Source organism: Bubalus kerabau, chromosome 23, assembly GCF_029407905.1.
Source record: "Bubalus kerabau isolate K-KA32 ecotype Philippines breed swamp buffalo chromosome 23, PCC_UOA_SB_1v2, whole genome shotgun sequence".
Lineage (NCBI taxonomy): Eukaryota > Metazoa > Chordata > Mammalia > Artiodactyla > Bovidae > Bubalus > Bubalus kerabau.
Window position 1 is genome coordinate 18,204,432 of NC_073646.1, and position 24,303 is coordinate 18,228,734.

The following is a 24,303-nucleotide window of genomic DNA, read 5'->3' on the forward strand; positions in this document are numbered from 1 at the left end:
CTGGTTCTAATTGTTTCTTCTTGACCTGCATATAGATTTCTCAGGAGGCAGGTAAGGTGGTCTGGTATTCCCATCTCTTTCAGAATTTTCCACAATTTGTTGTGATTTACACAATTGCACTCATCTCACATGCTAGTAAAGTAATGCTCAAAATTCTCCAAGCCAGGCTTCAGCAATACGTGAACCATGAACTTCCAGTTGTTCAAGCTGGTTTTAGAAAAGGCAGAGGAACCAGAGATCAAATTGCCAACATCCATTGGATCATTGAAAAAGCAAGAGAGTTCCAGAAAAACATCTATTTCTGTTTTATGGACTATGCCAAAGCCTTTGACTGTGTGGATCACAATAAACTGGAAAATTCTGAAAGAGATGGGAATACCAGACCACCTAACCTGCTTCTTGAGAAACCTATATGCAGGTCCAGAAGCAACATTTAGAACTGGACATGGAACAACAGACTGGTTCCAAACAGGAAAAGGAGTACATCAAGGCTGTATATTGTCACCCTGCTTATTTAACTTATATGCAGAGTACATCATGAGAAACACTGGGCTGGAAGAAGCACAAGCTGGAATCAAGATTGCTGGGAGAAATATCAATAACCTCAGCTATGCAGATGACACCACTCTTATGGCAGAAAGTGAAGAGGAACTAAAAAGCCTCTTGATGAAAGTGAAAGAGGAGAGTGAAAAAGTTGGCTTAAAGCTCAACATTCGGAAAATGAAGATCATGGCATCTGGTCCCATCACTTCACGGGAAATAGATGGGGAAACAATGGAAACAGTGTCAGACTTTATTTTTTTGGGCTCCAAAATCACTGCAGATGGTGACCGCAGCTATGAAATTAAAAGACGTTTGCTCCTTGGAAGAAAAGTTATGACCAACCTAAATAGCATATTGAAAAGCAGAGACCTTACTTTGCCAATAAAGGTTCGTCTAGTCAAGGCTATGGTTTTTCCAGTAGTCATGTATGGATGCGAGAGTTGGACTGTGAAGAAAGCTGAGTGCCGAAGAATTGATGCTTTTAAACTGTGGTGTTGGAGAAGACTCTTGAGAGTCCCTTGGACTGTAAGGAGATCCAACCAGTCCATTCTAAAGGAGATCAGTCCTGGGTGTTCTTTGGAAAGAATGATGCTAAAGCTGAAACTCCAGTACTTTGGCCACCTCATGCAAAGAGTTGACTCATTGGAAAAGACTCTGATCCTGGGAGGGATTGGGGGCAGGAGGAGAAGGGGACGACAGAGGATGAGATGGCTGGATGGCATCACTGACTCGATGGACATGAGTTTGAGTGAACTCCAGGAGTTGGTGATGGACAGGGAGGCCTGGCGTGCTGCGATTCATGGGGTTGCAAAGAGTCGGACATGACTGAGTGACTGAACTGAACTGAACTGAACACAGTCAAAGGCTTTGGTGTAGTCAGTAAAGCAGAAGTAGATGTTTTTCTGGAACTCTCTTGCTTTTTCTGTGATCCACCGGATGTTGGCAATTTGATCCCTGGTTCCTCTGCCTTTTCTAAATCCAGCTTGAGCATCTGGAAGTTCATGGTTCACGTACTGTGAAGCCTGGCTTGGAGAATTTTGAGTGTTACTTTGCTAGCGTGTGAGAAGCGTGCAGTTGTGTGGTAGTTTGAACATTCTTTGGCATTGCCCTTCTTTGGGATTACAATGAAAACTGCCCTTTTCCAGTCCTGTGGCCACTGCTGAGTTTTCCACATTTGCTGGCATATTGAGTGCAGCACTTTCACAGCATCATCATTCAGGATTTGAAATAGCTCAACTGGAATTCCATCACTTCCACTAGCTTTGTTTGTAGTGATGCTTCCTAAGGCCCACTTGACTTCACACTCCAGGATGTCTGGCTCAAGGTGAGTGATCACACCATCATGGTTATCTGGGTCATGAAGATCTTTTTTGTACAGTTCTTTTGTACATTCTTGCCACCTCTTCTTAATATATTCTGCTTCTGTTAGATCCATACCATTTCTGTCCTTCATTGTGCCCATCTTTGCATGTAATGTTCCCTTGGTATCTCTAATTTTCTTGAAGAGATCGCTAGTCTTTCCCATTCTGTTGTTTCCCTCTATTTCTTTGCAATGATCACTGAGGAAGTCTCTCTTATCTCTCTTTGCTATTCTTTGGAATTATGCATTCAGATGGGTATATCTTTCCTTTTCTCCATTGCTTTTCACTTCTCTTCTTTTCTCAGCTATTTGTAAGGCCTGCTTAGTCAACCATTTTGCCTTTTTGCATTTCTTTTTCTTGGGGATGGTCTTGATCACTGCCTCCTGTACAATGTCATGATCCTCATCCATAGTTCTTCAGGCATTCTGTCTATCAGATCTAATCCTTTGAATCTATTTGTCACTTCCACTGTATAAAGCATCTGCCTGCAATGCATGAGACCTGGGTTCGATCCCTGGGTCAGGAAGATCCCCTGGAGAAGGATGGCAACCCATTCCAGTACTCTTGCCTGGAAAACCCCATGGACAGAGAAGCCTGGTAGACTACAGTCCATGGGATCGCAAAGAGTTGGACATGACTGAGCGACTTCACTTTCACTGTATAATCATAAGGGATTTGATTTAGGTCATACCTGAATGGTCTAGTGGTTTTCCCCACTTTCTTCAATTTAAGTCTGAGTTTGGCAATAAGGAGTTCATGATCTGAGCCACAGTCAGCTCCCGGTCTTGTTTTTGCTGACTGTATAGAGCTTCTCCATCTTTGGCTGTAAAGAATATAATCAATCTTATTTCAGTATTGACAGTCTGGTGATGTCCATGTGTAGAGTCTTCTCTTGTGTTGTTGGAAGAGGGTGTTTGCTATGACCAGTGCGTACTGTTCGCAAAACTCTATTAGCCTTTGCCCTGCTTCATTTTATACTTCAAGGCCTAATTTGCCAGTTACTCCAGGTATCTCTTGGCTTCCTACTTTTGCATTCCAGTCCCCTATGATGAAAAGAACATCTTTTTTGGGTGTTAGTTCTAGAAGGTCTTGTAGGTCTTCATAGAACCCGTTCAACTTCAGCTTCTTCAGCGTTACTGGTTGGGGCATAGACTTGGATTACTGTGATATTGAATGGTTTGCCTTGAAAATGAACAGAGATCATTCTGTCATTTTTGAGATTGCACCCAAGTACTCCATTTCGGACTGTTTTGTTGGCTATTAATATAAACTGCCCTTTAAACATTCTAAAATACAATTCAACTAGCAATGCACATCTAAGACCAGTGTTGGTGATTGATAAATCCCTCTAAAGCATACTTGTGTGTTATTTTCATTCTTTTGAATTAGGGAAGAAACCCCAGAGAAAGGTAAATAATAGAAAAAAGAATAAAAAATTCTCCTTTAATGCTTGTGGTATAAAAGTTCTTTTTATTCACATTGACATATTTTATTCCTTTGAGAATTAATCACATTAACTCTGGTTTAGAGGAAAGAGGTTTTATCTTTTAATATTAGTTTATGATTTTGGCTACAGTTTACATGTTTGTTTCATCTAGAAAAACAATGAGAATATGATATATGTATTATTTAGTTTACTTTTTAATGGGGCAATAATTATAAAGACTGATTATAAGCATATTTACTTACTAAAAGTAGAATTACACATTTCTAGAGCAGTCTGGGCTTCATATGAGTTAATCTTAGCTTAGAAAATATGTTATTTTTTCAAGGTAATTTAATTATTTGTTATTATTTGCTTTTTGCTGAGTTGTGCCGTGTGGGATCCTAGTTCCCAGATCAGGGATCAAACCCATAGTCCCTGCAGTTGGAAGCGCAGAGTTCTCACCACAAGTTCCTTCCCTGTTAGAAAACAGAAATGTGTTATCGACCCAACTTCTTTTTTCTTTTCCTGTGCTTTTGGAGTGGGTGAATAACCCTAATCTGGAGACAACCTTAGATATAATGGTGGCTATGCAAAGCAAAATATGTTAATAAAATATCACAAAGATGTATTCTTCCCCCTCAGAAAAAGGTACATGAAGAGTCTGGTGAAACAGTCTAGTTAATTACATTAATATTATACCAATGTCACTTTCTCAACTTTGACAATACACTATAATTATGTAAGATGTCACCACTGGGGGAACCTTAGTAATGGGTAACCAGCACCTGTACTATTTTTGCAGTTTCTCATGAGTCTATAGTTGATTACAAATAAAACTTTTCAAAAACGTCATCAATTTGGAGCAGTTTGAAAAATAATGTTATAAACATGGTATGGAATCCTCAGGCACTAGAGAGATGGATTTATGAGTACTAACATGGGAGGAGGGAGCCCCGTGCCAGATTCTAGAGCAAAAAAGGCAAGTTGTCCCTCCATATTGATAGTCCATATAGCGAGAGTCCATTTTTGTAAAACAAAAGTCTTCTACAACAAAAGCTGTATATTCATAGAGCATAGACAAAGGCCTTGGAAGATTAGACACCAAATGTTGACACTGATGATCCCTAGGAAGAGGGAGTTGGGAATGAGGGCATGCATATTTTACTTGATACATGATGGTATTGTTTGAACTTCTGTCCAAAGGCACTTCTTATTTTTATAATTTTTATAAAAAGCAAATATATAAGCAAATAAGTGTAGGGGCCTAGTGAAACTTCAAGTTCTGATGTGTCTGTAAATATATATTCTGAGCTGCAAATTTTTTAGTGTTTTATCTCAGCCAACAACAGGCTTGTTTCGATCTCAGACTGGTTTGAACTGTTGTTTCTCTTGTTCTTGCCAAAAGTAGTCAATTCTGTCACTTCTCTGGGAAAAACAAAATTAATAACCGCTAATATATCTTCCTGGGGTCTATAGCCATTTGGCTCTGTGGACACTTAGGGTAATGACAATGGAGCCTTTTTTGTTTTTTGAGTTATATTCTTGGATGCATTTTTAATGTATTCATCTCCTGTGAAAAGAGAGCTTTTAAGGCATTTGTTTTAATGGCCAGAACATTTTGTCCCTATGTTAGCATTTGTCCTATTTTGTCTTTTCAAAAGTGCTGGACCAAGGTTTTCTCATTCAGTTGTGTGTGAGTATGTGTGTGTGTGTGTGAGTATATGTGTGTGTGTGTGTGTGCATGTGCGCACACATGTGTGTGTATGAGATAGAGAATAAGCCACCCAAGGGCATGGATTTCTGTCTTGATTTCCTCACTGCCCTATTCCCAGTGCCTAGAATAGTGGCTTATTGGAAAAGACCCTGATGCTGGAAAAGATTGAGGGCAGGAGGAGAAGGGGGCAGCAGAGGATGAGATGGTTGGATGGCATCACTGATGTGATGAACATGAGTTTGAGCAAACTCGGGGAGATGATAACAGGCAGGGAAGCCTGGTGTGCTGCAGTCCATGGGGTTGCGAAGAGTCGGACACAACTTAGTGACTGAACAACAGCAATAACATCACTGTTGCTTCACAGGCAGGTGTTGAATGAGTAATTATTTGTGTGTGTTGTGGAGCATCAATGTGATAGTTATAAGAGTATCTCTTTTTCAGCTTTCCCAGGAACCACTTTGATACTGTTCTTCCTGAATGACTTTTCAAATATTGAATCCCCTATGAATGGGTTAGGGAGGGCTTTTGTGACATTGTCAATTTTATCATCAGTTGGGATGCTCTGGCTGCAAGGAACACTTAACTGGCCCTACAGAGATAACTCAGTGCGTTCTCTTGAATAACAGATGAAGGCCCTGGGCCAGGCAGGTTCTGTTCTCTCTGCTCTGCCATCACCAGATAGCAGCACGGTGGCTGTAGCCATTCCAGGCATCACACCCAGACATGGCAGAATCCAGAGGCAGGAAGATTGGGAGTCTTCAGTTCCTCCAGTTCCTGTTTAAGAACAGGAAGACTTTCCTCTAAGCCCCAATTTCAGTAGCAAGAAATCAGTCATGTGCCCTGTCTAAACCCACCACTTGCAAGGGGAATGAGACCACTGTGATTGACTTGGGGCTGTGTCAGTTTGCTTAGTATATTCAGGCAGCTGTAACAAAATACCACATAGTGGGTGTATTATAAACAACAGAAGTTTATTTCTAATGGTTCTGGAGGCTGGGAGTCCAAGATCAGGATGCTGGCAGATACAGTATCTGGTGAGGGCCTACTCCCTGGTTCATAGATTTTATCTTCTGGCTGTGTGCTCACATGGCAGAAGGGACAAGAGAGCTTTCTAGGGCTGCTTTTATAAGGGCACTGATTCCATTTATGAGGGCTACACCCTTAAGACCTAATCACCTCCAAAGGTTCCACCTTCTAACACCACTAACTTGGGAGTTAGTGGTGATTCAGATATTAGCAGGCTTCCTTGATAGACTGAGTGGCTTTAAACAACAGAAAGTTATCTTCTCACAGTTTTGGAGGCTGTAAAGTCCAAGATCAAGGTCCCAGCAGGGTTGGTTTGTGGCGAGACTTTTCTCCTTGGCTTGCGGACCAGCCTTCTCACTGTGTCCTCGCCTGGTCTTGTCATCTGTGCACGTGTGTCACTAGCCTCTCTTCCTCTTCTTATAAGAACAGCAGTCCTATTGGATTAGGGCTGCGCCCTTATGACCTCACCTGGTGTTAACTCCTTTAAAAACCCCATCTCCAAACAGTCACATTGCGGGTTAGGGCTTCAACATATGAATGGGGGGAACATAATTCACTCCAGAACAGGACCCAACCTGACTTTTGTTGGACAAAGACAGAAATCTGAATAAAATAGGGGTTCTAGGGTACTGATAGTATCCCCACAATCAACAGTCACCTTAATTATTCAGGGACACCCAGGACACAGCTGAAAAGAGTGGAATTGCACTAAAAAAGACTCATTTTATTTTTTGATATCCAGGCCAGACTTAGGTACAAATCTCATTTCTGCCATGTAGTAGGAAGTGGCTCAACCCAGCTGAGTTTTGGCTTCCTCATCTGTAAAGTAGGGATAACAGGCATGGTCTCAAAGGCCATTGTGAAGAGTGAATGGGAAAAGGTATATAAACCGCTCAAGTGAAAGTGAAAGTCGCTCAGTTGTGTCTGACTCTTTGCGACCCCATGGACTATACAGTCCATGGGATTCTCCAGGCCAGAATATTGGATTGGGTAGCCTATCCCTTCTCCAGGGGATCTTCCCGACCCAGGAATTGAACCGGGGTCTCCTGCATTGCAGGCAGATTCTTTACCCATTGAGCTACCAGGGAAGCCCCGTGCCTAGTGCCGGGTGCCTGGTGAGTGCTCAGTGTCAAGGCTACTGTTGTCAGCTCTTTTGTCTTGGGATTGACCTTGTCTGTGCCGTTTGAAACTTTCCCCAAACCACTGCACTACGGGATACTTCTTTCTATTGATTTTCTTAACAACAAGAGCTCTTTTAAAGATGCATAATTGTCCTAAGATAGCTCTAAAGCCATTAATAGTATTCAATGAGTAAAACATTTATTTTCTTTTGGGGAAAAAAATGCTTCAAAATGCACTTGAGAGGAAGTGTAGTGAAGCACATGGCCTTTGATGCCAGACTTCCCAGGTCATGTCCAGCCCACCATAACTAGCCATGTCATCGTGGCCCAGCCATGTCGCTGTTCAGTAGCTTGGTTTCTCATCTGTGAAATGGGAGAATTGAGAGCCTGCCTCATAGGGGTTGTGAGAAGTGGCAGCATGACTGTCAAGTGCTTCTCCCTGTGACTGGCCCAGTGTTATTCATTTTACTTAGAGTTCCACAGGCACCTCGTGAAAGGGGAGGAACACTGGGGGTCTAGGAGAGGTGGAAAGTAAAAATGAAAGTCACTCAGTTGTGTCTGACTCTGTGCAACCCCATGGACTATGCAGTCCATGGAATTCTCCAGGCCAGAATACTGGAGTGGGTAAGCTGTTCCCTTCTCCAGGGGATCTTAGGAGAGGTAGGGAGTAAAGCAAATTTCATTCTCACTGGTACCCTAGAGCACAGGCGGTACCACTCTCATTGTCCTGTAGGAATCTGCAGGTGGCATGGTACCACCTGTATCATCTGCCTACAGATGAAGAAAAGTAGTTGGTGAGACTGGATTTGAACCCAGTGGTGCATGAGACCAGGGCCCTAGCTCTTATCCATTATGCTAAATGCCACAAGAGTGAACTTGTTTTCTCCTCCATCCTCCCCATGCTACCAAACACTGAGAATTATAGAAATGGGTATGTAAATGACTACCTTTATTTTAGAGTATTACTTTGCAAATCTGCTCATGAGAAGTGTTACTTTAGATCCCCCAACTTGATGGTTTTTATTTATTTTTTTTAATTAGGCTCTGCTAACAGAGATGATGGAGAGATGTAAGAAGCTAGGAAACAAGTAAGTATTTTGAAATTCATAAAGCCTGTGTTTGAAAATAGAGTCAGTTGCTTTTTTTTGAGCTTGGCATGCTTGCATGGGCAAGAGGCCTACAGAGCAGCAGGATAGCCCCTGACCTCAAGAATGCTGGAGTCCAGTTGCCTGGCTTCTGATATTGGCTCCACTCTTTCTTAGCTTTATGACCTTGGGTCACTTGCTTTGACCTTTCTCTGTCTCCATCTTCATCTGTAAATTGAGTATAATAGCAGTGCTTTCCCTGTGGGGCTGTGATAAGTGATAAAGTCAGGATAAACTTGAATTCTTATCTTCTAGGCGTAAGAGGTTTCTCCTCCACTCTCCTTTCAGTGGTAGATGGGGAGCCTGGAGTGGGTTTTCTTTACCACTTTGTCCCTAGGTCCTAGAACAGTGCTTTTCATAGGAGATGGGGATGTATATTTGCAGCTTGGATCAGTATTGTTACTTAATGTTTAGTTTTTTTAGTGCACTGAAGGCTCCCTCCATTTCTTCTGTTTAAATGGATTTGATTACTTTCTTATTTACTATCCATCCATTGATCTGTGCACCCATTCACACATCCATCCACCCATCTTCCATTCTTCCAGCCAATTGAATATTTATCAAGCTCTGAATATGCACAAAACACTGTGTTAGTCTCTAGAGGTTGCTTTTTTACTGCAATCTTTTTTTTTCCCCAACGCTACCATTAAAGGGCTGTCAGTCATCTTTTCTAACAGGATACATCCTAAAATGAAAGCGACTTTCTTAAAGGGAAGCTCTGCTGATGTGGGGGCATATGTGTCTTGCAGTGCCTTGCTGTTGAACTCTGTGATGTCGGCTTTCCGGGCCGAGTTCATTGCTACAAGGTCCATGGATTTCATTGGCATGATTAAGGAGTGTGACGAGTCCGGTTTCCCCAAGGTAGGCTCTTGACTTAATCCTTGGTGGAGAACAGATAGGCAGTGTTTGCCTGACAGCTCTCCACGAGAGGGAATCTGGTGTCAGGGTCAGCTCGGGCCAAGAGGAAAACAGGTGAAGTCTGTGTTCCTGAAGAGTGCAGAGGAAGACGAGTGAGCGACTGGGGTTGAGAGACACATGTAATTGCTGAGAGTCAGGGTTCTGTGAGTCCTAAATCTATCCAGTTAGCTCACTATGAAGTATTTAGGAAAAACTTTGGTCTTACGCCTTTAAAACTGTATCTTCATCCATTAATTATGCAAAACTTTGTCCAGGAGAATAGTATGGCCCACAGGTTGGACCAGTACACAGAGCCAGCTCTTTGTTCTGACCTTCTCAGTCTAACTTGCATAAGTTTGTGATAGAACTTCAGAAAATGGTCATTGGAAGATTAACCTTGAGATAGGCCGACTATGACAGCCTTTTCCTTTATTTTCTTAAGTTACTCTGATTTTTAATTTCTGAGATCGTAATGTTTGCTATATTTCTTAGCATCTCCTTTTTCGCTCCCTGGGGTTAAACTTGGCCTTGGCTGATCCTCCTGAGAGTGATCGACTTCAGATTCTCAATGAAGCTTGGAAAGTTATCACTAAATTGAAAAATCCACAGGTGGGTGACAATTTAGACCTTGTTTTGACTGCTTTGTGCCCAAGTTATATAGTATGCTCTTTCTTTAAAAAATTTCTCTTTCAACTAATCATCCTTATTTTTTAAAAAATGAAATCTACTTCATTTAATTGTATTGTTTGTCAACCTGTAATGGAGAACTTACAGCTTTAAAGATGTATTTCTTGATTTTTGTGTCCCCATTATGTCTTATTCTTGTGGCCTTAAGATGAATGAGAAGTGTAAAATTATGAATACTTGAAACTTGAAAAGACCTGTTGCTCTGCAAAGAGCATTCTAAGTGCAGCAATCGATAGCACCGTTGACCCTTGAACAAGATGGGTTTGGACTGCATGGATCCACTTACATGTGAAATATTTTTTTTCAGTGGTAAATACCATGATGTTATACAACTGTTGGTTGGTTAAATCCACAGAAGCGAAATTGCAAATGTAGAGGAATCATGGATACAGAGAGTTGACTATAAGTTATACATAATTTTTGACTGCACAGAGTATCAGTGTCCCTAAACCCTGCATTGTTTAAAGGTCAAATTGTATTTGGATTTGAAAAAAACAATTTATTGAGATAACCCTAAATTGAAGATCAGCAGTCAAGCCAGTAATTAGCCAAAGGGAATTCCAATTTCCATCCCTTGAATGAACAGCTGAAGCCTCTTTCTCCCCATACTTCTGACACGGAAAGTCTTAGGAAGAGGAACCAACTGATTTTAGTTGCTATAATGCATGTAGTCGGAGAAGGCAATGGCACTCCACTCCAGTACCCTTGCCTGGAAAATCCCATGGATGGAGGAGCCTGGTAGGCTGCAGTCCATGAGGTCACTAAGAGTCGGACACGACTGAGCGACTTCACTTTGACTTTTCACTTTCATGCATTGGAGAAGGAAATGGCAACCCACTCCAGTGTTCTTGCCTGGAGAATCCCAGGGACAGGGGAGCCTGGTGGGCTGCCATCTATGGGGTCGCACAGAGTTGGACACGACTGAAGCGACTTAGCAGCAGCAGCAGCAATGCATGTAGTGCTGGTCATCATTTTGCAGGTTTGGGTTTTATGCCTCACTTCCTTTTAGGGAACATGCCAGCAATTTATGTGGGCGCCACTAGGGAATGGTATTGGCTGTCTTTGTGGCCAAACTTCACCACACTCTGCATTTCTTCTGTCCTATGTATTTGTTCATTTAGTTTGTTGTAACAGCATATAATAGACCATGTGGCTTCTATACAGTAGAAATTTATTTCTCACAGTTCTGAAGGCTAGAAGTACAGAATCAGGGGGCTAGCATGGTTGGTTGGAGAAGGAAATGGCAGCCCACTCCAAGATTCTTGCCTGAGAAATTCTGTGGACACAGCAGCCTGGCGGGCTACAGTCCGTGGGGTTGTAAAGAGTCAGTCATGACGTAGCAACTCAACAGCAGCAACATAGCATGGTTGGGTTCTGATGAGGACCCTCTTCCCGGTTGCAGACTGCCAGCTTCTCCTCGTCACATGGCAGAAAGAGGGAGGAAGACCTCTGGGGTCCCTTTTACAAGGGCACTAATTCCATTCACAGGATCTTCACTTTCGTGACCTAACCACTGCCCCAAAACCCTACATCCTAATATCATCACATCAGGGGCTAAGATTTCAACATATGTGTTCAAGGGGGTTACAAACATTCAGACCATAACACGACAAGTAAGTGAATATAGGAGGTGGCATTTGATTGGATCATTTATTGAGAAGGAAGTGTTAAAATGAACCCAGTTATAAACCCCTTACTGGGTATTTCCCTGGTGGTCCAGTGCCTAAGACTATGTGCTCCCAATGTGGGGGTCCCGGGGTTTGATCCTTGGTCAGGGAACTAAATCCCACATTGTACAATTAAAAGATCCACATGCTACAACTAAGACCCGGTCAAATAAATAAATTTTAAAATAAGCCCTCGTTAATCACCACATTTATGATAGTGTATTAAGAACAGTGGTATAATTTAGAAAAATTAGAAGCTTATTTACACAATTGTGTACCTATGTTGTGCTCAGCCATGTCTGACCATTTGCTGCATGGAGTATAGCCTGCCAGGCTCCTCTGTCCATGGAATTTTCCAGGCAAGAATACTGGAGTGGGTTGCCATTTCCTATACCTATGTTCAGCAAAATCCTTGCTAAACTCCAGCTATTGAAATTCCCTGTTTAACTTAAACTGATTGGTAATGAAAACAGCTTATGTAGGATATTTAAGTCAAAAGCCTCTGGGCCTCTGGTGCCTGTACTGCAGGACTTAAAAACAACCTTGCATCAAAAGCTCATAATAACAATTTTCTCCAGATTTTAACTTCATACTCTCCTCATTAAGTCCTTCTTAGCACTTCTGTTAGACCTTAGAATGTTCCTGTCTTTACTTGTGTGAATGAGATAACTGTTTTCTCCCCTCCACTTTCTTCTTTTTTTCCCGTGGGGTGTCAGAACAGAAGAGGCATCCTTGTAGACTCTTATTTTTCCTTTCTTTTTTGTTGGCTGCGCCTTGTGGCATGTGGGATCTTAGTTCCCTGACCAGGGTTCGAACACATGGCTCCTGCATTGGGAGCATGGAGTCTTAACCACTGGACTGCCAGGGAAGTCCCAGATTCTATTTTTCCCTGGACATTTTTTCCCATTTGCCTATTTTCTGGAGCACACAGCCTTACTAAGTTGATCATCACCGTTTCCATGGCCATCTCATTATCTTTCCTACTTGAATCTAACACATCCTTTCTTACCTAAAACCTTTGTGCTTTCTTAACCCTTTTACAAGATATATACATCTCCCCTTTCTAGGACAAATGGTTTGTTTTTAAAGGCAGGAGGCCTGTTTTTTCTCAGGACATTCAAATGTCACATCTTAAACAATGTTTGAATTTTCAACCAGATCTGTGGTCCTTGAGATGTGATGAGGACTCCCCACCGTTATCTCTGCTCCCCTGGGGTTCTTCCCATTCTCCAGGTGGGGCAGAGCTTCCCAGATTTCTGTTTTGGCTCAAGTAGTGATTCTGGAATGAAAGTCTAATTAGTTTCAGGCAACTTATGTTTTCTCATCTCACCTCTCAGGGGTAGAATCTTATCAATGGGCCAGGGTTTTCTGTACATGACTATTGAAATCCCTATCAATAGTTTCAGAGCCCTTGAAGGAATTGGTACAAAAAACATTATGAGTTTTTGCCATATGTCAGTTGTAAAGCCGTCTTTGCTTTTTCTTTGTAGGACTACATTAATTGTGCTGAAGTGTGGGTGGAGTACACCTGCAGGCATTTCACGGTATGTGTACTGTGGTATTGTTTTTGTGGTATTGTGTGCTGTATATTTTTTTCATGTTCATAATTGTGAATAAGTCTAGCGTAGACCTTTATGCATTTTGTGATGCTAATTACCCTTAATTTATGAAAATTGCACCTTTTATAGTATAATATAATGAGGCATTAATATGTGAACTATAACAAAAAGGTTCACACTTATATGTAAGTTTGGGAAATACTGCATTTTACAAAGTTAAGCAGATTTTTTTTTTTTCACCACAATACACCTTAGATACTTAAAGTTCATTGTGACTTTCCATGGAAGTCTAGTCAACAGTGTTTCCCAAACATATTTGATTTGCTTGTAATTTAATCTTTTTCTAAGCAAGCAAAGATGCTTCTTTCCCTAGGCCCAGACTAGAAGCTCAGCTTGGAAAATACTGGTCTTGTCAATGAGCAGAGACTTTAGAAGCAGGTGGAAGTGGTTTCAAATCCTGTTGCCAGGTGTTTATTTTAATCAACTTTAAAAAATATTGAAGTTTAACCTATATGAAGAAAGCTTACAGAAACAGTAAGTTTGCTGTTCAGTGAATCTTTATTGATACACCCAGGGAATCATGGTCTAGATAAAGAAATAACTCCCCATCCCCATCCCGACCTGAAGCCCCCCATACTTTCCTCTCAGTCATGGCTTCGGAAGTTGAACATAAACACCATCTGACCTCTTATCTCCAGAAATGGGTTTTGCCTCATTTTGAGCATTATTGTAAATGTTAGTCTGTTAATTTTCTTTCTTTCATCCAGTTTTTGTTTTATGGAAACTTCTAGCACATGATCTCCCTTGTACTCATTACCCAGAAGTGACCAACTTATGAAAAATGTTGTTTCATTTGTGCCTTACCCCTTCTCCCCACCCCTGGATTATTTTGAAGCACAGCTTAATCATCGAGTTTCACCAGTCAGTATCTCAGTGTATGGCTCTGATATAGAATTTCCTTTTCTGAAACAAAATCTCAATATATTATCCTAACCAAGAAAATTAATAATCTTTTAATACCATTGAAACTTGATATTCAGATTTCCCCTAGTTTTCTCATAAGTTTTTCATACTTTGTTCAGTCAGGATTAAAATGGGCCAAGCACATACATTGTAAAGCACTTTGAGTCCTTTTAACCTTTAAGTTCCCCTCTCTTCCCCTCTTTCTTCCCTTCCCTCCCTGTTCCCCTCCTTTTTTACTCTGTTATTTATTTATTGAAGAAATCGGGTCCTTTGTCCTGCAGAGTTTCGCAGTCTGGACTGGCCAGAGGCATCCCTGTGGTGGTGTTAGCATGTTCTTCTGCCTCCAGCCTTCCTGTAAATCGGCTGTTAGTTCTGGAGACAGGAGACTTCATCAGCCTTGTATTTGACTTTGTGATACCATGGCTGCTGATGTGGTGCTTCTCCTGGAAGGCTCATGGTATCTGGTTGTTTCTCCATAACACGAGCGGCCACCAAAGTGCATTCATCTCATGGTTTATCATGGGTTGCAAAATAGTGATTTTCAGAATTATTATCATTTCTCCTGTATTTGTTAGCTGGGATACTTGTACTGATATGAAGAGAAACTTTTCACGCCACATATTTGGTTACCCTGAGGTACAGTTTGTACAGAAAGGCAAGATGCTCATTTTTGTCCTTGTTACTTACTAGGTTTTAGAAGGGGTCAATCTCCTGGCATCCCCAGAGGTGACCAGTGAGTGGTAGTTGCTCTTGGTATCTTCAGGGATTCCTGGGTTGAAATATATTTGCTGTGTATCAATCCTCGCAGTTATATTATTCTTACTGATGCTCAGTGGTCCCATCTTGATCCAGTGAGTGCTTTATTAGGTTGGCTTCTGAGTCCTGACATACTCTCTGTAGTCCTTGATACCTTCTTTGGTTTCTATATACGATGCTCCAGCCTCCCTTGTACTCTCTTATCCCACATTTGGAATCAGCCCTTTCTCTAAGAAGCTGTGGTTCCTTTCAGTGCCAGTGTCAGATTTTTTTTTTAGTGCTGTGACACTGGCTAAGCCATTAAACTCATCTGAGCCTTAACTTCCTCATCTGTAAAATGGGGATAATGATGTCCATGCTGGGGAGTCTAATGAGCATTAAACGAGTACATACTGGCGACTATTAGATGGTGTGCTATGTGCCAGGCATTTTACCTCTACGCTGCACAGCTTCGTATCGACCTTGTCAGTAAACTTCACTGTTCCGGTTATACAGACCAGACATCACCTTGCTTTTTCTGTAGAAGGCCACTATTCCTGTATTTGAGACTCTGTGGACCATGTGATCTCTGTTATGGTACACGTGTCCGTCATTGCTACTGTACATAAAGCAACCGTAGACCAAACATGAGTGAGCGTGTTCTAGTAAGTTTTATTTATGTGCACTGAAATTTGAAGCTCATACCTTACAATTTTGCCTTACAATTTTCCTTGTCACCAAATATTATTCTTTTAATGTGAATGTAAAAATCATTCTCTGCTCCTGGGTTGTATGAAAACAGGCACCAGGGTGGATTTAGGCTGTAGTTGGCCGGCCCCTAACACAGCTGAGAAAAGTGCGGTGCAGTGGGCAGTGGGTCACCCAGCCTGTGCTCTTCTCGCAGAGCCTCGCTGCTCTTTGCAGCACCGGGGAGGGGCCCAGGGTGGGCGGGCAGAAAGTGGCACATTGGATTTCACCAGCACTCAGGGAAAGCTGGGACAGTAATACTCCAGAACCCTGAGATTGGTGTTTCAGTCCTGACTTGGTGCAGACATAGATGTCTTTAGGGCTGTAATATGGGTGGAATTTTCCCTCTGACATTACTTGTAGCAGAGTAGTTGAAACTGTTCCCTGGAAGGTGTGTGCTATGCTCTGAAAATGTTAGTTCTTTCTACCAGAAAAATGGTCAACAACTGTCATTCAGTGTCTAATACAGGTCTGCTTTTTCCCCCTCTTAGAAACGAGAGGTGAATACCGTTTTGGCCGATGTCATCAAGCACATGACTCCAGATCGTGCCTTTGAAGACTCCTATCCTCAGGTGACAGCTTTATATTTCTCATTTCTACATTGTTAGAAATTTTATTCTGTTGCATTAAGTAAGTATTTTGCATGGGAGTCAGGCTGTCAAGTCTGCCATGTCTCAGCCATGTGCCCTTTAATCAGTTACTTTGTCTTGCTGTGCCTGAGTTTTCTTACCTGTAAAAATGGGAAAAATAGCAGTCCTATCAGAGTGGTTGTGAGAATTGAGTGAGATGTGATGTGGGATGTACAGCTGCTTGGCATGAGTAAGTAAGATGGCTATGTTCTTCAGTTAAGCTAACCTTTTATTTGGAAATAAATTCAAACTTTATTGGGAAGTTAAAAGAATAGCTCAGAAAACTCCCATTATCTTTTACCCAGATTCACTAACTGAATATTTTCCATGTTTACTTTATCATTGTATGTATACATATGCACACGTATTCCTACATGTGTATGTAAAATTTTTTAAAACCATTTGAGGGTAAATTGCATACGTCATGCCATTTTTGCCTCTAAAGAGTTCAATGAGTATTTCCTAAGAACAAGGACATCCTCCTTTATAACCAGAGTTTAGTTTATCAACTTCAGGAAATTTTAACATTAATATCTTACTTTTGCCTCTCCACAATCCATATTCCAATTTTGTCAGTGGGTTCAGTGTCCTTAATAGCAGATTTTTTGTTTCCCCTCTAGTACGAATCCAGCTCAACTGTAAAGTAACTTCAAACCTAATTAAGATTTTATTTTTTATTTGAAAACATGATGTTCTGTACTTATCGCCTATGATTGGTTGGTGTCCTGAGTCACTTAATATAAGAAAATTAGTTCCATATTCTTGTACAAATTTTAGAATTCTTACATTTTACTCATTTAAGAATTGTTCACCACTTGCTAATTAAAATGGCTCACTATTACAATTTACGGAGCAGCCACTAACTGTTGATGGAATGAAAAATGACACAGTTGTGCACAGCAGGCTTTGGTCAGTACAGTAGGGTAAATAAAATGTGTGGAGAAGATAGGTCATGCTTTTGTGGGTGGTCAGGGTCTCGGGCTCATATGAAGACTGATGTGCGTTAAAATTTTAGTTGGGGAATTCCGATAAGACCTTAACTGCCAGTGACCCAATTCACCAAAACTTGAACATAATAATTTTAATGCCGTTCATTCCTAAGAGACAAGGGAATTATACTATACTGTGATTCTGTTATATGCAAAAGCAACTTATAAAAGATGCCCAGGGGTCAGCCTGTGTTCCAGACAGCTACCCATATTGGTTGTGAGCCCTTTGTCTTCAGTGGGGGCCACATCAGGAGAATAAAACTGCAAGAGTCTGTGAAGAATTAGCTTACTCCAGGTCTAGGATAGGGAAGGTGCAAGGTGAGCCTGAAACATTTTCTTGTGCCAGGAAGTAAGGAAGAACTGCTGCGGGCAGGTGAAATGAGCACAGGAGCAGCTTTAAAGGGGCTGTCATGGGCCCCGATTTGAACATCAAAAGAAATAAATACAATAACGAATTATAATCCGTTGAGTAAAATAGGAATGCAGGAGTTGGCCTCTATGATGAATAGGTAAATAAATAGATAGATTAGGGGTAAGGCAGATAAGGGTGCCATCAGCAAAATGTGAAAGAAATGGTAGAGTTGAAAAATCACTGTTTGCAGCCATCTCAGTAAAGACAAGAATCATTCTTCATCCTCAGGCAAGAATCATCAATGAATGCTAAATCCGGAGGGGATGTTCGATGAGGAGCAGGATATTTTCGTATCTCTGCCTGTAGAATGAGTGTTAGTTGTAAGGGGGAAAATAGTGACTCTACGGTGGAGAATTTGGACAGGCATTGACAGTCAAAATCCATATCAGCAAGTGGGATATCGCGTGCTTCCAGATACAGTACCCTGAGAAAGACACAGCATCATCCATGTAGCATTCCAGTCAAGAATGCATGGCTGACTCTAATCAGGAGGTAACACTAGTCACGTCCAAATTGAGTTGCATGCTAAAAAGTAATAGCCAAAGCATTACCAAATCATTGGCATCAGCACTGCAAAGGTTAAGGAACTGTTTCAAATCAACACAGACTACAGAGACATGAAAACAGAATGCATTGCATGATCCTGAACGGAATCCTGTGCTGCAGAGTGGAAAAAATAACGCTGTGAAGAACGTACTGACACAACTGACAAGACTGGAATACAGATGATAGATTAAAGTGTTAAAGTTATATCAGCATTAACTTTTCTGAATTTGATAATGGCAAAATGGAAATATCAGAGAATATGTTTATTCTTGGGAAATACAAATGAAGTATTCAGGGGTGAGGGACATGATACATGCAAGCTACTTTAACATGGTTCAGGAAAAATGTAATATGTCTTACTACATAGACAGGATAATAGAACAAAGTTCAGTTCAGTTCAGTCGCTCAGTCGTGTCCGACTCTTTGCGACCCAATGAATCGCAGCACGCCAGGCCTCCCTGTCCATCACCATCTCCCGGAGTTCACTCAAACTCATGTCCATTGAGTCGGTGATGCCATCCAGCCATCTCATCCTCTGTGGTCCCCTTCTCCTCCTGCCCCCAATCCCTCCCAGCATCAGAGTCTTTTCCAATGAGTCAGCTCTTCACATGAGGTGGCCAAAGTACTGGAGTTTCAGCTTTAGCATCATTCCTTCCAAAGAACACCCAGGACTGATCTCCTTTAGAATGGATTGGTTGGATCTCCTTGCAGTCCAAGCAAAATACTAAAAATCAATGACTTTGGATAAAGAGAGGATGGGAGTTTTTTTAAAGCATTTTTAAAAATTATGAAAGTATAAAAACACATTTACAGGAAACTTGGAAAATGCAGAACAAAGTTATATGTAGTTCCACTGTATATTACAGTTGTTTTTTTAAGTAATAAGATTTTTAGTTGGAGTTTTAATATCAAACTCTCAAAAATTAGTAGAATGAATACACAGAAAAATAGAAGGCTATAATAGACCTGAAAAACACTATGAACCAATTCAACATAATTAAGGTGTATATAATTTTCACACAACAGCAGGATACAAATTCAAGTTCTCATAGACCATAAATCAGGAGACACTGGAACATATCCAGGAATGTAAAACAAGGTGCAAAAATTTCAGAGTCTAAAGGTATTGAAATCATACCGAGTCTGTTCTCTTATCACTGTGGAATTATGTTAGAAATCAGTATCAAAAAATATTTGAAAATAACCCACATATTTTCAAGTATAATGTAACATTTACCAAGAGAGATCTTTGGCTTAGCCACTGAAAGCCTCAGAAAAAAAAAGACTGAAAAAATGCAGAAGGTGATTGCAGAGAAGACAGCACTTAAATGAGAAATAGACATCAAAATGAGAAATTAATATCAAAGGATACTTAAAAAAAAACCCCACGAATTTAGAAATTAAATGTCCACTTTTAAATAGTGGATGTATCTAAGAAACTATAACAAGGAAAATTAGAAAATATTTGTAACAATAAAAGTGAAAAGAGAATTTATCAGAATTTGTTGTATGCAGCTGAAGTTGCTCAATGCAGCCAAATACAATGTGGAATCATGAATAAGGTATCATGAAAACAAATAATGGACACTGGCATAAAATTTTGTAAAATTTGAACAAAATCTGTATTTTAGTTAATAAAACTATATTACATGTTAGTTTCCTGTTTGGAGGTTTTTGTTTTTTTTTTTATGACGTAGTATTTCTTTAGAGAATTTGCGAGTTTTTTTATACTGTTCTTTCAACATTTCTGTAAGTTTGAAATGATTTCATGGTAAAAAGTTATAAATACACAATCTACACATATTTTAAAAATTCTACCATTGGATCAATAGATAGGTGAGGAGATAAAGCAAATAGAGCAAAACGTTAGCCCTTGTAGAATCTCAGTGGTAAGTGGGTGTTTTATATATTTTCATTGAATTTTCTTTGTGTTTCAGCATTTCATAATGAAATACTGAAGGAAAAAAAAATCTTTTAAACATTATTTGTAAGTGTGTTAGTGTTAGTCACTTAGTTGTGTCTGACTGTGACCCCCCTCAAGGGCTATACCTGCCAAGCTCCTCTGTCCATGTAACTCTGCAGGCAAGAATACTGAAGTGGGTAGCCATTCCCTTCTCCAGGGGATCTTTCAGACCCAGGAATTGAACCCAGTTTTCCTGCATTGCAGGCAAGTGCTTTACTATCTGAGCCACTAAGGAAGCTCATTTGTAAGTGTACTTAAGTAGTAAAAAAAGATTTCTTGTTCTAAAGGGTTAGTTGCTGTGGAGAAGGTTTCAGGAGCTATTTCAACCAGACCATATTGCACTATCTTTGAATGCTCTGTGTCAGAATATTGTCATGATGTTTTGAAGTCCTTTTGCTTGATGATCTAGTCAAGTGTTTAATTATGAAACAGGGTGTGTACTATTAGTATTCTATATTTTTGACCATGAGCCGTTTACTTTGCAGATGATTTAAACACCAGTGTTTTTAGTATAAGCAGAATAGTTGTCAGTAAATTTTCCCTCCTTGGTTCTCCCATGCCAAGGCTCTGTCAATAGACTCTATGCGTGTCAGGGTGAGGGGTGGTGGACATCAGTATCTGGGTATCCAGGACAGGCCTCACAGACTGTGCCATCATCTGTGGGTAGTGCCAGGGCCTTTGACCCCACTGTCAGACTCAGACCAATGTCTCTCCACTGAAGTAGTCAAAAAACCCAGGACTACCATGGGCTAGAATTATTGTTGTTCAGTTGCTAAATCGTATCCAACTTTCTGCGACCCTATAAATTGCAACACCCCAGGCTTCCCTGTCCTTTACTATCTCCCCGAGTTTGGTCAAACTCATGTCCATTGCATCCATGATGCTGTCCAACCATCTCATCCTCTGTTGTCCCCTTCTCCTCCTGCCTTCAGTCTTTCCTAGCATCAGGGTCTTTTCTAAGGAGTCAGTTCTTTGCATCAGGTGGCCAAAGTGTTGGAGCTTCAGCTTTAGCACTAGCCCTTCCAATGAATATTAAGGGTTGATTTCCTTTAGGGTTGACTGGTTTGATCTCCTTGTATCCAAGGGGCTCTCAAGAGTCTTCTCTAACACCATACTTCAAAAGCATCAATTCTTTGGCACTCAGCCTTCTTTATTGGCTAGAATAGGGATCTATAAATCACGGCCCATGTAGCCCAAATAGTTTTATCGGAACTCACACACCACCATCTGTTTACATATTGTCAGTGGCTGCTTTCCAGCTATAGTAGCAGAATTGAGTAGTTGTGATGACTTGTATGGCCTTTTATAGAAAAAGTTTGCCCACCTCTTGAATATTCATAGCTGACTTGATCAGAGAACTTGAAAGGGCAGGCACTGCTCTAAGCACTGTAGCCGAGCCATCCCATTTAATCCTCCCAGTGAGCACGATACTGCTTTGGAGAAGAGGAGGTTGAGGCTGAGAAGTTCTTCCTCTAAGTCTAGAATAAAATGGGTAAACTCAGACTGAGATAAGACTTAACCTAACCGAGTAATTCCCTGTTCTTGTGCACTCCAGATTTCCCTAATTGTAATTGTGATTGCATGTTATGAGACAGAGTTGCCTTTTTAAAAATATCCAAGTTTTATTAAAGATGTGTTTTTCATTTTGTTTTGCAGCTTCAGTCAATAATTAAGAAAGTAATTGCACACTTTCACGATTTCTCAGTTCTTTTCTCAGTGGTAAGTAACTATCTTGAACTATTTTAAAAAATTTATATCTGAGTCAGAGGTTCCTTTAATGTCTCAGTAAATTTTTCATGGTATCCTCGACCAAAAAAAACTTAACAGTTCCTTTTTTTATTAAAAAAAAAAAGTTGGTCTAAACAGTTTAAATATTTATATCATAATGACTTAAGCAGCTTAAGCAATAATATTTCTATTATTGTGAAAATAATGGGCATAGACTGATAGAAAAATATTGTTTTTATTTCATTCATGACTTTCTATGGGATGTGTGTGCCTACTGGGTATCATACAACTTCTGAAACCTTGGAACTAAACTGAACATTGATTTTTTTTTTTTTTTTCATTTTATCTGCTTTTTATCATACAGTTTAATGTTGAAACTCAGAAATATATCAAGCTTATAGTTGTCTGAGTGTCTTTACAGAGTTGAGATTTATTATATTTCCTTAGAAATTGAAAATATCCTATGACACCCTTCTCATTTGCTGCAGTGCCCTGGGTATGTACCGGTCTAGTACATACCAATCTAGTTACGTACTTCTCTGCAGTAACACTCTCTGCTCCTTCCCTCAGCTTCCCTCTTCCTTCTTCCTGTTTCCGCTTCTGTTCTCTCACAGGGCTGTAAGCTTTTGTTTATTTAATAATAGAAATTGTTATTTATTGGATTTTTGCCACACTCCAAGCCCTATGCTAGAGCTTTTATAAATTTTTTTTAATTGAAATATAGTTGGTTTACAGTGTTGTGTTAGTTTCAGAGTATATGGTAAAGTGATTCATAAAGTTATACATAAAGACATATTCATTCTTTTTCAGATTTCTTTTCCCATGTAGTTTATTATAGAATATTGAGCAGAGTTCCATGTGCTATACAGTAGATCCTTGTTGGTTATCTATTTTATATATAGTAATGTGTATGTTTTAATCCCAAACTCCTAATTTATCCCTCTCACCTCCTCCCCTTTGGTAGCTATCGTTTGTTTTCTCTGTGAGTCTATTTCTGTTTGTAAATAAGTTCATTTTTATCTTTTTTTAGATTCCAGGTATAAGTGATGTCAAGTGATATTTGTCTTTCTCTTTCTGGCTTACTTCACTTCAGTATGATAATCTCTAGGTCCATCCCTGTTGCTACAAATGGCATTATTGCATTCCTTTTTATGGCTGAGTGATATTCCATTGTATATATGAACCACCTCTTCTTTATCCATTTATCTGTTGATGGGCATTTAGGTTGCCCCCATTTCTTGGGTATTGTAAATAGTGCTGCATTGAACATATTGGGGTACATGTGTTTTCTGAATTATGGTTTTCTCAGGTTATATGCCCAGCAGTGGGATTGCTGGGTCATATGGTAGTTTTATTTTTAGTTTTTTAAGGAGCCTCCATACTGTTCTCTATAGTGGCTGTACCAATTTACATTCCCAACAGTTTAGGAGGGTTCCTGTTTCTCCACACTCTCCAGCATTTATTATTTGTAGGCTTTTTGATGATGGCCATTCTGACCATTGTGAGGTGATGGCTCATTGTAGTTTGATTAGCATTTCTCTAAGAATTAGCAGTGTTGAACATCTTTTCAAGTGTGTTTTGGCCATCTGTATGTCTTTAGAGAAATATCTTTTTAGATTTTCTGCCCATTTTTAAATTGGATTGTTTGTTTTTTGATGCTGAGCTGTATGAGCTGTTTGTATATTTTGGAGATTAATCCCTTATCAGTCACATTGTTTGCAAATATTTCCTCCCATTCTGTAGGTTGTCTTTTCATTTTGTCTATGGTTTTCTTTGCTGTGCAAAAACTTTTAAGTTTAGTTAGGTCTCATTTGTTTATTTTTGCTTTTATTTCCATTACTCTGGAAACAGATCCAAAAAGATATTGCTACAATATATGTCAAAGAGTGTTCTGCCTGTATTCTCCTCTAGGAATTTTATAGTACTTAGTCTTACATTTAGGTCTTTAATCGATTTGGAGTTTTTTTGTGTGTATACTGTTTGCAGTTCAGTCGCTCAGTGTCCGATTCCCTGTGACCCCATGGACTGCAGCTCGCCAAGCTTCCCTGTCCGTCACCAACTCCCAGAGCTTGCTCAAACTCAGATCCATTGCATCCATGATGCCATCCAACTATCTCATCCTCTGTCATCCCTTTCTCCTCCTGCCTTTCCCAGCATCAGGGTCTTTTCTAATGAGTCAGCTCTTCATATCAGGTGACCAAAGTATTGGAGCTTCAGCATCAGTTCTTCCAGTGAATATTCAGGATTGATTTCCTTTTGGATTGACTGGTTTAATCTCTGCAGTCCAAGGGACTCTCAAGAGTCTTCTCCAACACCACTGTTCAAAAGCATCAATAGGGTGTTCTAATTTCATTCTTCTACATGTAGCTGTCCAGTTTTCCCAGCACTGCTTATTGAAGAGACTGTCTTTTCTCCATTGTATATTGCCTTCTCTGTTGTAGATTA

At 40.2% G+C, this 24,303-nt stretch overlaps 1 protein-coding gene across 3 annotated transcripts in view; it reads left to right on the forward strand.

Annotated features, from left to right (window-relative positions):
- VPS35L (VPS35 endosomal protein sorting factor like) overlaps window positions 1-24,303 on the forward strand; it is a 143,805-nt gene that overhangs the window by 66,108 nt on the left and 53,394 nt on the right. For all 3 annotated transcript variants that reach the window (XM_055561830.1, XM_055561828.1, XM_055561829.1), the window contains exons 15-20: window positions 8,233-8,279; window positions 9,086-9,197; window positions 9,726-9,842; window positions 13,078-13,131; window positions 16,083-16,163; window positions 21,787-21,849. In XM_055561830.1, the coding sequence (XP_055417805.1) occupies window positions 8,233-8,279; window positions 9,086-9,197; window positions 9,726-9,842; window positions 13,078-13,131; window positions 16,083-16,163; window positions 21,787-21,849 (474 nt within the window). The remainder of the gene's footprint in view (window positions 1-8,232; window positions 8,280-9,085; window positions 9,198-9,725; window positions 9,843-13,077; window positions 13,132-16,082; window positions 16,164-21,786; window positions 21,850-24,303) is intronic.